The sequence below is a fragment of the Amaranthus tricolor genome, chromosome 1 (assembly GCF_026212465.1).
Source record: "Amaranthus tricolor cultivar Red isolate AtriRed21 chromosome 1, ASM2621246v1, whole genome shotgun sequence".
Lineage (NCBI taxonomy): Eukaryota > Viridiplantae > Streptophyta > Magnoliopsida > Caryophyllales > Amaranthaceae > Amaranthus > Amaranthus tricolor.
Window position 1 is genome coordinate 2,923,956 of NC_080047.1, and position 17,687 is coordinate 2,941,642.

General features: G+C 30.7%; 1 protein-coding gene across 2 annotated transcripts; it reads right to left on the reverse strand.

The window, feature by feature from the left end:
- Positions 1-1,373: 1,373 nt before the first annotated feature.
- On the reverse strand, positions 1,374-17,687 carry LOC130798911 (MADS-box protein AGL24-like). Of its 2 annotated transcripts, none has more exons than XM_057662008.1 (9): positions 17,437-17,687; positions 16,868-17,064; positions 6,756-6,834; positions 3,530-3,591; positions 3,350-3,449; positions 3,223-3,264; positions 2,833-2,874; positions 2,604-2,746; positions 1,374-1,569 (listed from the first exon to the last, which is right to left on the reverse strand). In XM_057662008.1, the coding sequence occupies exons 2-9, from the start codon at positions 17,047-17,049 to the stop codon at positions 1,542-1,544; spliced, it is 678 nt and encodes a 225-aa protein (XP_057517991.1). In that variant the 5' UTR covers positions 17,050-17,064; positions 17,437-17,687; the 3' UTR covers positions 1,374-1,541. The 2 variants fall into 2 exon arrangements, with proteins under 2 accessions (XP_057517991.1, XP_057517995.1); XM_057662012.1 differs by having other exon boundaries at positions 17,361-17,657.

Below are 17,687 nucleotides of genomic sequence, written 5' to 3' on the forward strand. Positions count from 1 at the left end.
AAGTCATAAGAAATATTACCTCCATAAAATAATAGGATTACCACATATGAATAATTAATTTTGTTGGGTGGCTTCAAATTTCGATATAAAATAGTTTATACATCCCAAAATATAGGTTATTGTGACTTGCTTAAATACTTCTAGTTCTTTTGAACTTAACATAACTCCGATCCGGTCACAGATTCACAGTGCACGTTCGGCACCATATTTTTAGGTACGATACATTATGGGCCGACCTACGGCACCACTACATGTCTTATGCCACTTTTGCAAGAGCTATCGTTGATCACTTCTAAGAAAAACACCCATATCATTAAATTCGTAAAGAGCTGCACTTGTGAAAAATTAACGACTATCTATCTATAGACTATAAGGCTATCTCATAACAAAAAGCTTATATGTTAATAATTTGTATTAATTAGATTTGGAAAGTATCTTACGGTGAGATCATCTTATATAAAATTTATGATTTGTAAATTTGTGTGATGAATGTGTCACTAACATTAGATTACATAAACATTTTGTTTCATATTTTGAAAATTAAGATTATTAAGTAGCATTTTCAACTAAAAAATGTTACAAAAGCTTGAAAAAACTGCGCGCTCAAACTTTAAGAAGGTTTGAGAAATGAAAAGACAAAATCGAAAAACTTATTCGGAAATATCAATTAATTAAGAGGTTGAATCAATTTGAATGCATACAAAAATTAAGTTTTAAAAGCTAGGTGCTCTTGATTATTTGCCTGTTAGAGTATAATATTTTAGTTGAGTTTAATTTTGACTTAATATTTGAAGTCAGTATGATAAAGGACCACAAGTTTAAATCTCAATCTCCTTTTATTTAAACAATATTCAATGTCAAATGTAAGAAGAGCTTGTGTTGCATTCAACCTCTAGCCTTAATAACTCCTATGTGAAGGGACGTATTGAAGTATATAACATATCGTCACCTTAAATTTTTAATTGAATTGGTTTTTTAAGATAGGCAAATTCTAAGGCTATGAGCATTTTGTTCGTGAAAATCCACCAATTGTATTACTCACATCTTAGAAGAGTACTATTCACGCCTGTTCTCTTGGATCTTGTGCTTTACTTTCTTTCTCTAAAGAAATTAGCGCAATAGTATTGCATAAATAAGAAATAGTGAGTTGTTTGAGTTGTATGGATAATATTAAAGAAAAATTTAAATATATAGATGAAATTCGAAAAAAGTGGGGAGGACATTTTCAAATTATAGCACAGTAAAAGGGACAATAATTTACTTAAAACAACCTGAAAGAAAATTTACTCAAAATTATAATTTTAAGTTCGATGTTTTCTGTTTGAGGTTGTTTTAAGTTTATGTTTATTACAAATAAAATTTTGGGAATCTAAGAGGCAGAGATGTAATTTACTTATTTTAGTAGTTTTACAGATGTGACAATAATTACAAGGCCAAAACATTCAAGGAGTATTACATTTAACAAAATCTACAGCCTTATCCTTCTCTGTGACCATATGGATTATGTTTTCACACTCTCCATGGATTTATTGCAAATTGCTTCATAAATTTCCACTCTGTACAGGAGGGCTGCACTTAAAAGCCATAATGTTAGCAAATGCTTCAAAAACTCTTGTGAAAATACTAATTTTTGAGTGTTTAGGTAGCAAATTAGGAGAGGAAAGAGAGGAAAGAAGAAGGGAAGGGACAAGAAGAAGAGGTAAAAAGGAAGAGAGCAGCATGTTTGTTTAAAAGAGCAGGGAAGGAAAAACGAAAGAAAATGAGTATTTTCTCTTAAATTTTTTTACTTTAAGGATGTGTTTGGATCAAAGGAAATGAAGAGAGAGGAAGAGAAAGATTTAGAGGGACGAAAAATCTCTTATTTAGATAACAAAATGGGAGGGAAGGGATTTGAAAGGATTGGATGAATCGTTTTTGTTTAGGTATAAATCTTTCCAAAGTTGAAAAGATTCAAACGAAAAACTATCATCTCTCTTCCTTTTCCCATGCTTCCTTCCTAAACAAACCCTTCCCTACTATTTCCCTTTCCTCCCTTCTCCTTCCTTTTTTATTCTATCAAAAATTATTATTTAAACATAGTGTTTGCATTCTTGACAAAATTTATCTATATTTTCCATTTTAATTCCTCCTCTTCCTTTTTGTTATCAAAACAAAGATCCTCCATCCTTTCAAATTCCTCCACTTTGTTTTCCTTTATTATTTTCTATCCAAACACAGTATTAATGATAACTATTATACTAGAATTATAAATAAAAAGAAAGGGGAAAGCATATAATCCAAGTTCCGTTGACCTTGTATCATTGTTAGAGGGATCTTTGAGGGTGTGCGAGGTGATCGACCGCACAAGGCCCTCTTTCTCCCATATATGAAAAAGTTAATCAAAAAAAGAAATATATTAAATTTATTAATAAAATAAATATATTTACTATAAATAAGGTGCAAATAAAAATTTTGCATAGAGCATCCAAAGTTTTCAAGACGGCACTACTCATCGTATTAGTAAACTTTTACTAAAACTTCTAAATAATGCAAACTCAGTACGACGAAGAAAGTAATAGCAAAGTTGCATGAAAGACATAAGGAGAAAGTATTAGCAAACTAACCCCAATGTGAGAAAATTATTAGAGATTAAGTTGAGTTCTGGGGGTTGCCATCGGATTTGAGCAGATGAAGGAAGATTGACATCAGATTTTAGACTTTGAGCCAATTGCAGCAAGGAAAATTGTTGAGTAGACACATCTTTCATCTGTAGTAATTACCAAGACACAAGTATTACTTTGTAATGGAATGCCAACAAAAGATGTAAATCAAGTTTTTTGAGTTCACTTCCACCTGTTCCTTTAACATTTGATTCTCCTTCGCCATTTCCATCTCCTATTTGCCATTTCGTCAAGAGAGCCAAACAATAATGCAAATCAATCTAAATGAGTTTATTAACCATTCATCTTCGACAATAAATATCACGTGCAATTTCACATACATAAAAAAGTAAAGTGCATATGTTTAATAAGTCATTCTACTGTAATACAATAACATTCTATTATCCCAATATCATTAAGTGACTCCCATTTAGAGCGAGATTTTAAAGGGTCGATGTTAATGATAAAACGAACAAAAAGGTTATTTCTGATTAACCCTTAGTAACAAACATCATGTAGAGCTTCATACAAATAAGAATTGCACACAATTTAGTTTTATAGAAAATGGGGCTAAAAAATGTACCTTTCGTTTGAGGTTGACAATTTCTTTCCGAAGTTTTTCTTCCTAAAGGTATATGAAAGAATAATGTAATGTTTAAGAGTATAATGTAATGTATAATGTAGTGTTTAGAGTATAAGAACAAAAAAACCTTGGCTCGGCGAACTTTGATTTGACCCCTTTCAACTTGTCTTTCAATTTTCATAAGCTCATCAAGGCTCAATGCATCAAGGTCTTCTCCACTGATTCGGCTGTCGATTGTGATAGCTTACATGGAGTTTTATGCATGTGAAGCTTAATATAGAATAGTTACTTTACTTTGAAGATTTACCTTACTTCTCGAGTCTTGTCCTCCAGTTCTTTGGTTAGTATTTTACACATACTATCCTCAGCCTGCAAAATACAAATGTATTAGGGAAAACAGACATACATGAAGTTTTTAGAGATGTAAGAATTCTTTCTTTTCCCTGTTGGGTTTCTTAGATTTCTACAAGGAGCAACTATTACATACTATGAATTAAAATCCAGTACGAGAGAATCGAAATAAAATTAAATAAATAGGTTATTTTCAATAAAGAAGTGCACATATTAAAAAACACAGTATCATTCACATACCAAACTGTAAGATTTGGGGACTCGACTCAATCTAGACGTGTCTTATGGTATCATTATGAATTTATGATGTGGAGTATTGATGTTGCATTGTGGCAAAAGGAAGATATAAAATAAGAATACTTGAGCACATGCTTATTAGATTCTCGATCGTTATCTACGATTCTACGATTTAAAAATAAGCAACCAATTCGGATCATAGGTGTTAGCATCAAATGGTGACTTGAATTCACCAAATCAATTCTATGCATTAGTGAGTGTATAGAGAGGGAATCCCATAAATGGATTAAATGGGTGAGTTAAAGTATGTAACTTAATGTGTGATTGATGATGGTATTTAAGTGCTAGAACTAATTCATGAAGTTATGGAGGAATTAAGGAGTGACTAAAACATAAGAATTGAGGTATGATGAATGATAGTTAATGAGAAGAATAAAGAGTGAAGATTCTTGTACGAGGCATCCAAGTAATGAAGCATTGCTTTGATCAAACATTGGATTCGGTTTTTGACTCTTGATGTTCCTTGAAGTTGTTGATTGTGCATAAATCCTTAGCCTTAATTATGTAATACTTATTAATGTAATCACCCCTATAAATAGGGAGCTCATATGCACATCAAACACATCCACAAAATTACCCCAAGCCTAAACACATAGCTTAAATTCTTCTCTATTGTAATTCTCCATTTAAGAGTTCTTTGAACTCCTTTGTGATAACATAAGTGAGATACTACACACCAGAGGACGTAGTCTTAATTGGGTGAACCTTGTTAAATCTTTGTGTCATTTTATTGCATTATTTTCTCTTACAAACATCGATTTCATTGATAGTATAATTTCTTCTTCATCACAAGACTTCATACACTCGATCTTGGTGATATTAGAGTTTGAAACGCGTCGTTTAAACTCTAATATAGCGTCGTTTTCAATAGGAAGGATCTTAATGTTGGTAGAATCATGCAATCCTACTTAACTTAAGAATTTAGGTGATAGGAACATAATATGATTTTACGATGCTACAATCTAACGATCCAATCTTATAAGGGTAGTTTCAATCGTAAATTTTTTTCATATGATCCAGATTTTAGTTATGTACAAATAAATATATCTAAAATAATTATATCAATACGACTATAAAATTCAAGTTTTGCTTGATTGGATGTTTGAAAAATGATTCTTGTAAATTTATTTTTCAAAGTATAATTGATAATAAGTTATCTAAAGCATATTAGCGCATATTAATAGGATCACACAACACTACGATTCAATTTAACCGATTTTGATCATATTCCTCTCAATGATCCTATGTAAAATTTTCAATCATAACAATCTTGCTTGAGCATCAAAAATATGAAGCAAAATTAGAGCAGGTCCAAAAACTGGCTTCAACTGAAGTCAACTCACTTGACCAGGTCGAGTGGGCAATCTGTTCTAAGCACGCGAATTTTGTTATATTTTTGGTTTAAAATAAACTGTTATTAAATTATTTTTTTCGTATTGTAAATATTTGAAAACTCAATCAATGTCGGTGTATAGTTATGTCTTGGACTTTTTTTGGGCCCTGAGCGAAAATAAAACAATGAGTTTTTAAAATACGAATATTATGCTTTTTTAAGTGATAATTGATAAACACTAATTTTATCGATTAAGTTAGAAAACACAATAAATTAAAAATATTATTACTTAATTAATTAGACACAATATTTATCGGTGAAAAAATACGAAATTATATTCACCAACCAATAACCTAAAAACAAACAACTAGTCATTAACAAGTTCACGAATAACCATTAATTATGAAATATTATTATCACCTATTATATTATAATTTTTCATCTATGTAAAAATATTCTAGCTTTTTTTTTTAATATAAATAAAGATAAAGTATATCAAAAAAATTAAGGCCCCCAAATAACGGGGCCTTAAACGGTTGTTCACACTGCTCTTGTAAAGAGCTGTGCCTGTCGGTCTATCACAAAGATTGGAATCTAGAGTAAGAGTGCCACATCAAACTAAAGATTTTAAGAGAGACAAAATTAAAGATTTTCAAATTCACTTTTAATTCATGCTAAGAATTCATTCTTAGTTAAGAGTTAAAGATCATCCATTATAATTAAGAAACTCTACAGTTGTTATAGGTGGAGTTTTATAGTCTAAAATCAAACTGGTTTTAGAATTTTCACCACCTTTCAGTTTGATGTGGTTTTTTTTCCTTTTGCTTTACATTTTGCAATTCATTATCAATTCTTTGTGTAGAATCTTTCAAATATTGGGCCATTGCCCTAACACGACCATCATATGTAACCTTATGTACTGGTTAGCTTAACAAAAAGCATAATCTAGGGATTAACAACATAAAACCATTCCATCTTCATAACCTAAACCAACGCATAAAAAAATCATTATCAAGTCTATGAGAAAAGTATTTCAAGTCCAATTCATTAATGATTAATGCGTACTTACCTTATTCTTAATGCCTACTTACATTATCTTCAATGCTTACTTACTGTATTCTTAATGTCTACTTTTAATATCTTAAATGCCTACTTACGTCATTTTAATGCCTAATTACAATATATAGTGAGCCAACTCAATTAGAGATGGTCTCTCAAAAAGACCGTTTCTCACAAGAATTTGATACCACTGGATTCCTAGTTCGTTTTTTGTCTAGATTAATAGAGAAAATTCAATTAGTTAATTCATAAAAAATGAATGATAAGCAGGAAAGCAATCAGCATCATAAAATGTCATCTGCAATGTTGAAGCACCAGACAAGATTATATTGGTTACAGTAATCTTCATGCATGCTTATACACATGGATCAGAGCCTGAGCTTTCAACTATTATGAACAGCGACTCATATTTGTGCCTAATTTAATATTGATCTGACGTTCATGTATAGTATAGTTTAAGCAAATGTTCAATCTAAGAAAACTAATAGGTTACCTCCAACTGAACTGAGGATTCCTCTAATTTGTTGAGGTTGTCTGCATGTAGCATATGCCGTTGAAGAACTTGGGGCATCCTACAAAAGCAAAATTATATTAGCGAGTTATGCATATATATGCATTCAAAACAGACCAACAAGAGGAACGACTTAATTTGATGCAATTTGTGTTTGCCATTTTAGAAAGTTTTCACTTATTGGATCACAAATCGTACCAAAGTATTCTTGAGTGTTGTGAAAATTGTGTTCTTGGGAAGCAACAAAGAGTTAGCTAGCTTAAATACATGACTGTAATTGCTTGTATTAATGGGTTTTTTACTCAGAGCCATTTTACACTGTATTTGGATTGAAGAAATTGGATGAAAAGAAAAGGAAGGATTTCAAGAAATACATTTTCTTTTATTTGGAAAGCAACAAATTGTTTATATATGGCATGAGAGCCTACTCTATGAAATCTAACTCCATTTGTGTATCCATTCACGGATAAGTCTATACTTCTTACACGCCCATAGATTTAGGTCAAAAGATTGTAACAAAGGTCTTTAATGGTGTGGGATTATAAATATTGAAAAGAGCAATTGGTATTGCACTTTTCAGAAAAAAATAAGGTTGGTTTTGTGGAAGGAACTTCTAAGAGATCAACCTCTAATGTAGTAAGTGCGAAGGATAGAGACATGGTAAAAAATGTGGTGATGGGATGAATCCTATCAATTATTGAAGACAAGATCTCAAATACTAAAATGGTTGCAAAAAGGAAAAGGAGATTTGGAACGAGCTTGATGAAAGGTATGGACAAACCTCCTGCACTCAATTCTTCTCTATCTACAAAAGAATCAGTAAAGCTGCTCAATCAGCAGATGAAACTGTAGAAGGTTTTTTTACAAAAATGAAGGGTTTGTGAGATGAATTAATAGTTTGGACCCAATTGCTGCTTGTATATGTTTTGGTTGTTCATGTGAACAAAGGAACCAACAATGAAGAAGAATCATGCAATTCATAATGAAACTCAATCTTGTCAATGCTTCAGCAAATCTTGCAGGTCAATCTTGTCTTAGTTGATAAAAGAAATATGTATGCCTTCCTCTATACTAAGATTAAGTTTGATGGAATAAAAGCAAATTTTAGTTTATTTTCTTTCTGCATATTGTTTCAAAGTTTAAGAAGAAAAATTTTGAATTGACAATGGAGTTACTTTACAAATCATCCATGGAAGATATGAGAGAGGATGTGTAATTTTCAGTTAAATAGCTACAGAGCATGCACATAAATTTTGTTTGTATCACCATATCGCAACAATATTGTTGTAATTTTAGAACTTTTGTAAAACGGAATATAGGGTAAAAAAGACCATATAATTACAAACATTTCTAGAAAAATAGGAAGTAAAATAAAATAAAGATATTATTTTAGAATATTATTATGTTTTAGAAAATTAAAATCTTTTCAATATTTAACATATTAAGGTTATTTTTTTCTTAATTATTTAAGTTTATTTTAATATTTTATTTACTTATTTTAGTCCTTATTACTTGTATAAATAGAGGTAGTACCTCTCATTATTATTTAATACAAATTAAGTATTTTAAAAGCCAAATCAGTTTTATATTTACGCATTATAATTTTCTACATGGTACCAACGCCGTAAGGTTTTCCTGGACGGAAAACTCTATTAGTATTTTATCATTGATCATAATCGACCAAAATCGATCCAAACAAAAAACAAATCAAAACAAAACCAAACCAATAAATAAAAAGTCAAATAGAAACATGATGTTTTCATTGGCAGAAGTTGAGTAAATTATCCTCCTTTTCTAACAAAGAAACCAAAAAATCGACACAAACCCAAAAATCAATAAAAAAACCAAAGATATCTGAAAAATTTAATGGAAAAAATTACACCAATTGGTGTAAAGAAATGGAAATTAAGCTTCGCGATCGGGGGATGCTCAATCATATCACCGTCATTCCCCTGACGATCATAACTCCACAATGAAAACAATATGATAGTAGGGTTATGTCATGGATTCTCGCATGTACTTGGATTCATACTCTATACGGGCCAATTTCGCTACCTCCCGTGAATGGCACCATCCAGCGTGAGGTCGCGAGGGGGAGTAATATAGAAGTGAATACGCAAGTCAATGGCAAGAGGAGTAAAGAGAGACAAATCAAATTCCAAAACAAGAAAGGAAAACGAACTAGAAGCAAAAACACCCGAACCCCAACCCGAAAAACACCCCGAGAAAAGTTCTCTAAAGGCAAAAGTAAGCAAGGATAACCAAATCTTTGAACCTACAAACTTAGGATCCCAAAAATCAGTAGAAAAAGAAAGACCAAATTTAAAAATTAAGAGTATATTTCCAAAAAATGAGCTTTATATGGAGGCTACTCATTTGTTACCCTTGTCTAATCTAAAACTATCCAGATTGCAAATCTCCGATCCACTGACCCGTGAACTAAGCCACCAACCCATAGCTTCTACCTATTTACCCTTTAAACAAAATCAATCCAATTTTATCTTTGAAAATTATTTCGCGACCATTTTTCTCGCATTTAAAATGTGCATTGTTATGATGAAGAAAAGAGAAAAAAGAAAGAAAAAAACATGCAAGAAAACAAAATTTAAAAGAAGAAGGAAAGAAGAAAATTAAAAGCAAAAGCCAGTAGGTGAATGGGCAAATAAAGAACAAATTAAAAGAAGTAAAAACTAGAAGTAAGAAGATTGAAAATAGAGGAAGCTAAACAATCTAGAAAAAGAAAAAAGGATATCCACTAGAAAGGAGAAGATAAAAAAATTAAAATTATTGTGCTAAGACGAGCACTCTATTGAACAATACTCCCTCTGTTCCTATTTGTTATTCCTATTTGAGTATTTCACAAAGATTAAGAAAAAGAGAATCTTTGGTGGTAGTGGGTATTATTTTAATTATATAATAGTGGGAAGTAATGATTGTATTGGAAATATGAGGTTGTAGTAGGTATTATTTTAATTAAATAGTAGTGTGAAATAATGATTGTATTGGAAGTATGAGAGAGAGAAAATAATTATAAATAAAAAAAAATGGGTACATTAAAAGAAAAGGGGGATTTTAAGGGGTAAAAGTGAGATAAAAACTTTCTAAAAATAGAAAGTATTCTAAAGTGGAAGAACTTTTGAAACTACCCGTTATAGTAATGTGGAAGATCAAAAAGGAACGGAGGGAGTATTAAGTATTACCCGATTTTATGTGCTTGGACGAGCACAAGTACACGTTTATTTCTTGGGCTACATATTTGTTGTTATTATTGAGAGATTGTGTAAACTCTTAAAAAGATAGCAATCATCAATACAAATGTTCTCATTTTATATTTGGTTGAATTTTATAGCGTTTAAAATAGATTATCTGAATAACTTATCTATAAATTAATTTTTTGTATTAGCAAAAATTAGTAGAAATAAAAGTGAATATATTCAAGACATCCAACTGTACAATTATTCCTAAATTAAAGAGCTTTTTACTCGCCCTATGAGACCAAGTGTTCATAACAATATCCAAGGCCATGTTTGCTTATCCATCCTATGCTCAAGAAAGTAGAATCCCTATTTCCGTCTAAAGTAATAAACTTTGTAACCCACTTCACTTTTTTTGTCTTTTAAAAAACTATTTTTGAGTAGAATGACACCAGATGGCATCTTATCAACTACTCAAATACCTTACAATTCTGCAACTTTATCCTCTGAAAAACCTAATCCAAAACCTCTTTATTCTTTATCTTTAACATGAAATCTTTCCTTCCATGCAAGATATTGAAAATTTTCATTGTTCGTTAGCTTCTATAATCTCTATAGCCTTTATTCTCATCTCCAGAAAATAATATCCTCTAACAGCGACTATATACATTCTATACATATTCATTGAGATTGCAACATTACGCAAATTTACGTTATAGTTTTTGTGTAAAAATATTACAATCTCAACAGGACAGAGGATGTATTGATTCTAGATCTCAAGGCAGCTAAACTCTTCCTATGTCTGAAAATCTCCTAGTATGCAAGTTTTCTCATCTTGAAATTGAAAATGATCAAGCAGTTCCACCTTCCAACTACTGAAACTCTCCAATTACCTAATGCCTGGGACAATTGCTAATCAGGGATATTATTGAACATAAATGTGATAATTTTTAAGACTAGATTCCATTTTTTACTAGAAAATAAGACATTTTTATTAAGCTTATTCATCTTTATGTGCAAAGTGAACTATAGCACATGGCCTTAAAATTAGAAGTCTATTTCGCCCTCTCTACTATTTTCTTTGTATAGACTGACACTAAAATGAGAAAATAAAAGTGGTAAAAATATATATAGTCAATAAATAAATAGAAAATGGGTAAAATGTCTATAAAGGTTGATTTTAATATTAGAGACCTCATTTTTAATTGAGCACCCATAATATTTATGACAACCCTAATTTACAATATGCTTATGTCTTTAGGTAACTTGTCACCTAAATTTCACCAAAACAAAAATTAAAAAAAGTCCAATATACAATTTTGACAAAAAATATTATATTATATAGAAAAGATTTCAAAAACTTAATTGGAAATCCTATAAATAAAAGTACATTGTCAGGCTATATATATATATATATATATATATATATATATATATATATATATATATATATATATATATATATATATATATATATATATATATATATATATATATATATATATATATATATCAAACAATATATGACATGTTATTAGTGAAACAAAAAGTAAAATAAACTGATACAAGATTTATACTGCTCTCCAGTCTGATCACCCCTTTTCTTAAAACAATTTCTAGTCTAATCAAGCTCCATTAGATCAGGTTGGTTTCTAATTTTCCATTCAAAAATATTTATCACCCCCTCTTGTAAAGCTTGTTAGCCAAGTACAAACCATTGCTATTTACTCAATGAAATTACTTATATGATGTCCTTTAAGATCTTTTGCTTTAATCCCAAACTGATTCTACACGTGAAGCCTGCTGAAAAATTGTACTGGAAGTGCAGTATTTTCAAGCATCCACCCAAACACTCCAACTATTTTGCCCCCACTCACATCCTTCTCCTTTATCTCCAACAAAAACATCAATACAACACTATGCTTTGATGAGACATCAAGACACTTAAATCTTGTTTCCTCTTAAATTTTTTTGAATTCCTTAATGAAAATTATTTGCCAAATTCATACCAACCACCTACAGACATTGACAATTAATTATAAAAGTGCCCATATACTAAATGGATTATTTCTTCTTTCTCGGCCCATATACTAAATGTCTCGGCCCATATACTAAATGGATTATTTGTTTTTTCTCGACTAAGTCGGACAGAGAAAAATAAAGGTTGTGACAAACTTAGGAGATGGATGAGTATACCTCTTTGTTACTAGCTTGAAAATACTAATCTTGGTCCTTGGAAAACTACACCTTGATCCTTTGCATATAAAGAGATCCCTAGAGCAAGTGTCAAGTTTTTTCATTGTTTCACTCATCATGATTAAATATTGCCCTCTTGAGACTTTTTTATTGCATGATACTCTTTACTAAATTTAACCCGTTTTTCATTTTAGTTCATCTCAGTGAATTTTATCTTTTTTTTATTTTTAGACATAACTCCACCGTTGAACTCTATATTTCACTTATTACTAAATATTTCATTACTTCAATCTACTTTAACGCTAATTATACCCAATTTCTTAATCTCCATGCCATTTTAACTTTGGGCAAACTATCTAGGAGGGAGCCGTAATCATACACATGGTTTGATCCCCCAAATTTCTTTAGGTATATTAGAAATGATAGGTACTCCATAAATAAACTGGTTAAGTTGCAAGCAAAGCTAATACTGCTATCTACTACATTCATGGCATGCATGCCCCTTAATAGTATCAAAAAGATTTGTGATAAGGCTGGGTTCAGCTATGACCACTTGTCTTTCAACTAATTGGGATACCTATAAACACTTCCAAACTAATTAAAGATAAAAGTGAACTCTCAATTGATGAACCCTCTAAATAATAAGGTTGCAATTAATCAACTAAGTTCTCACAAGTATCTCAATTTACTAGGCTCAAATGATGATCTTGCCTAAATATGTTCTGAAGAACATACATGCTATATATAGGTTTCTTTAATTGACAATGAATCGAATCCTTAAATAAACCTAGAAATATTAAGTAGGAAAGTGTTCATCTCCCAAAATCAAAGTAGGTACCGGCATTAGAAACATAATGAAGTGGGAGATTGCCCCCTTGGATAAAATTGCTTGGCATATGGCAAAAATAGTCTCTCTAGGTGAAATGAGTTGATGAAAAATATCCAAGAAAGAGAATGGTGGAATATGACTATCCCCATTATCTATTAGTTGGACCTTGAGGCAACTATATATTTACCATGAGAGATTTCTTGCATGATAATCATATCTTTAATTTGCCTCAAAAATTCCTACTTATTCATCAATGAGGTCTATAAGAACCTTTGTGGTAGTTTTCCTAGAGTATTTTGTAATGGACTGGTTTGAAATATAAACCCTATTTCTAATATATGAGTGAGAGACTATTTCGCATGTGTCTGGATCAAGATCACTAATTCAGGGTCAAAATACCAGTTGATAATTCAGGGTAGATGGACACTTAACAAGAACGAAAATTAATGAAACATAAAAGGAACGGTGAATTAATTGAAAAGTTGTCTAAAGAGTACATTTGCACTACATAGGTCACTCAAGTGGTAAGTCTAAGAGTTTTTTTTTTGAAAAGCGTCAACCCCTAAAAGAGGGAAAGTTGTTTAGGGCATTTAATAAACCGTCATGAGACGTAGAGACTGTCACGTCAGAAGTTGTAGCTAACTCTATAAGGATGATGTATTGAGATTATAAACAACACTCTCAGAAGGTTACTTAAGTCATTCCTTCTTGGACTACTCAATAATAAGCTATAAATACCCGCAATTTCACAATTAACAAGTTATTTGTTATGGAACTAATCCAAGCATTTACTCTCAAAATTTATTGGTCTTCAGAAAATATTTTTTGAGAATGAACTTCGGTTTGTTAATTCAATTCTTAAGTCTCACGTTACAAAAAAAATCCTAATATTATCATCCAAGCTAAGAGTCATTGTACACTTAGGAAGAGTTTATTAGACAAACATTTGGTTTAAACACTAACTTGGGCGGAGACGGTCCCCGGAAAACCATTTCGGGCCCTTCTAATCCTTGTTTACTGTGCAAGTTATAGGCATTTTAAAGAGTGGTCTCATTGCAAGATTAGTTTGATAGCAAGGACAAACCCCCTATAAACACATAAATAATCTTTCTTAACACACATCTTTGGACTAATCCTGACTTAGTCATTAATTAATCAAAAACACGAGCAAAACTCAATACCAGAAATGGATAGAGAAAAAGTCACAAAGGTTATCTAGGTGGATGGCTATTCAAAGGTCAGAAGGCTTTGAGTTAATTTTGGTTATATTATTCTTTACAGTACATAAAAATCAAATATAAGTACTAGTTCTAGTAAGGTTCTAACTCTAATTTCATTGTCCTTTTGATCCTTCTTCAAGTGCAAATTTCATTAGAAAATATGTATTTCTCAGTCTCACAGAAGGATTATTCACATGTTAATTGGATTTGCAAGAGTAAATGCTCATTAACTCCCTTCATCTATGTGCCTCGAAGATAATTTTCAGTACAATCTTCTTCAACTTCTCCTTTTCACTTCAACACTTCCAAAAACAATCTTATCTACATTTCTTGCCAAACTATTGGTATTACACAAATTTATATACTCCTTTATCCTCTGAATTCGCTACTTAATTAGAAAATTCAAACAAATATTAAGGATTAGGAATCATTTCTAATGTGTGAATAAAAATTAAAAAGTGATAGAAATTATTTTAAATTTGGCAAATTAAACAGAATGTACATAAATGAAAATTATAGCAAACCGAAGGAAACGGATGCGTTTTCACGTCATTTCTTAATCTATATCCTAGTAGAATGCAGCACATTAGCCTATCAGATGTTATTATTTGAGCAATCAAGTTACAAATAACACCTGTTATATCTTACTCGAAAATAACATCATCAAACATCCTATTTCAGTATTATCTGTATAACAAAGATTGCTCATATTCTCCAAACTTTTAGTACCCCTTAAAAATATGCTTTGATAATACCATCATTTACTAGGCAATGTTAACTTTTAAGCAGCAACAAAAGGTAACTACACACAATTCCAAATAGTAATTAGACCCATTACATACAAACCCCAAATATTATTTTTATAGGTGAATTAGTACATTCACAATGTAACACCTGACAAAAGACATCACAAGTAGTAGTATTCTCTAGAAAATATACATTGGAAAGAGAGTAAATTAAATCCCTCTTTAATAAAAAGAAGAAATGAATTTTAATTTTCTGTTTTTCTTTTATAGTACTATCTTTCCTTTTCATGAAAAATACATGATATACTCCTATGGCCTTAACGGCCTGTTTGGTTAATAATATTAATTGATAGTAATGGGAGTGATTTGTAGTGCAAATTCTCATGATATTTATCATGTCATTACCATGGTAATGAAAGTTTGATCGTAAAAATGTTTTTTTTGTTACGCAATTTTTCATTACCACCTAATATCACATGTTCAAGTGGTAATACATTGGAATGATATTTAGAAAGAAAATGAGCTCGTTAAAAGAGAATAAGTACGGTCATTCAATTTATCAAGCAAAATTAAACTAACATTATATTACCATTCTCACCATTTAGTACCGATTACCAAATGGGTCGTAAATGAATAAATACTTGAAATATAGACATTTTCATCTCAACTTATTTTCAGACATTATATGTTATAGTTTCTATCCCATAATTATATTACTAAATAATTCAGTAATATAATGACTCATAAGGAAACTCAGCTTTTAAAAATCTTGTTCTTGTATGAATTTAGACAGTTATTTAATTTCATGTATCCAAGAACTTTCAAGTCTCAATGACACTACCACTTCACTTCATCACAACAAATGAAGTGGGACATGTTGACTACTCCTAAGTATATTAGATGTGTGATCTCATACTAAATCAATCTTTCTTTCATTTGTAAAATGGGTTTTATAAGTTTTCAATAATTTAAAGCTCCTAAAAATCACAGATTGACCTACTAATTAAAGACGTTTCTTTTCACGCTTCTAATATAGGCTCGAATCTCACCAACTATAAGACCAATTTCTCCTCCTCTCTGGCTTGTAGGGAATTATCCTTATCCCGAAATCCAAAATAATTATATAATTCTAAGCTCTTGATTCCACTTAGAATATTGTAGGAATAAAATCCTTTTCCATGGAGCTATTCTCATAGATTCCTCATTGGAAGCTATATTTGTCGACAAGTAGAAGACATGATACATGAAATAGGCAACAATGAAGGAAGATAGCACAAGACCAATCGATTTCATACTAATATCAAAGATGATAGAATGTTGGTTCTAAAGAGGCATATAGTTTATAGGAACATTTACAGACAGTAGAAGTATGATTTGGTGCTTATTTGGTTTGCATTCACCAGTGCACAACTCCCAACAAAACTATTATAGAACTGTTCATGAAGGTTTTGGGAAGCTGCTAAATTTATGTTCCTTCAATTCCAAGTCAATGTTTCAAGCTCTAAGTTAAAACATTCCTCAAACATGTCCAAATGAACTTGCATGAAATGAACATATAAACACACAAAGAATTTTTAAATCATACTATGATAAATTTCAGCTGTAACTCCATTAAAACTATCTAAAAAGTGAACTTTTATAACTCAGTTCAAAATAAAAACCCTAGATATAATATCCTAAATCAAATCATCCCTAAAATCCCATATCATAATTTATCAAGAAAATGAGGTATACCACAAAAACTCAAACCCTCATAAGATGTAAGTATTTAAAATGATTTCATGTTACTTTAATTTATCTCATGCAATTTTTTTAATTTTTGTCTCCTCCATAAAATTAAAGCTTCACAATTACACCATTTAAGTAAAAGTCAATTATAATGGTCAATAGATAAAGATAGAGGCTAAACCTTGTGTTTGAGTACTCAAAAAGCTTTCCAGTAGAAGAGAAAACAATAAGACCAATTTCAGCATCACAAAGAGTTGAAAGTTCCTGAGCTTTCTTGATCAAACCTCTTCTTCTCTTTGAAAAAGTTACTTGCCTTGCAGTTACATTATCAATCTTCTTGATCTGGATTCTTTGCCTCACCATTTCTACCAATTATATCTGAAATCAAAAAGAAAAAGAACCCAAATTACTAAAATTAAATTCACACAAAACCCACATAAAATTACCACATAAAGTTTAAAACTTTACAACAGATTAAGTCAAAATCAGCAGATCTTGATATGCTTATAATAAATAGATAACAAAATAATTGAACCAACTTTGAACTATATATAATATAATTAGTAGTTGTAATAGTAACAATATAAACAAACCAATTTACTAATTTAAGCACAAGCCAATGAAACAAGTGAATTTATTACCAAAAAAGAAGAGAAAGAACAAAATAAACAAACCCTAAAAAGAAAGAATCCCACATTACAAAAAATTGAAAGAAGATGGTATTATAGAGAAAATTTTCAGCAAATATACCGAATGGAGACTCAGAAAATGATTAGGATCGTGCAATCCTAGTGGGTGCCATTAGAGAAAGCTCTTTTTTATTTTTATTTTTTATTATTATGTGTTGAATATAGTGCTGTTTGAGATTTCACTAACACCATAGACAAACCCTCCAATGGTGGAAAGAGAGAGAAACAAAGAAAAAAAAAGAAGAGTTAAATGAGGGTGCCCACTTTTAGATAGAGAGATTCCAAATTTGGGCAAACTAAGGCAACTTGCTA

Bases quoted from the DNA above. Each gene is read 5' to 3' on its own strand.
- LOC130798911 (XM_057662008.1), bottom strand. From the start codon at position 17,049: ATGGTGAGGCAAAGAATCCAGATCAAGAAGATTGATAATGTAACTGCA. The intron at 6,835-16,867 runs GTTTAGCCTCTA...TTGCTTTTGTAG, and splicing joins TTTGAGTACTCAAACACAAG to GATGCCCCAAGTTCTTCAAC. The intron at 2,747-2,832 runs GTGGAAGTGAAC...TAATTACTACAG, and splicing joins ATCAAATGTTAAAGGAACAG to ATGAAAGATGTGTCTACTCA.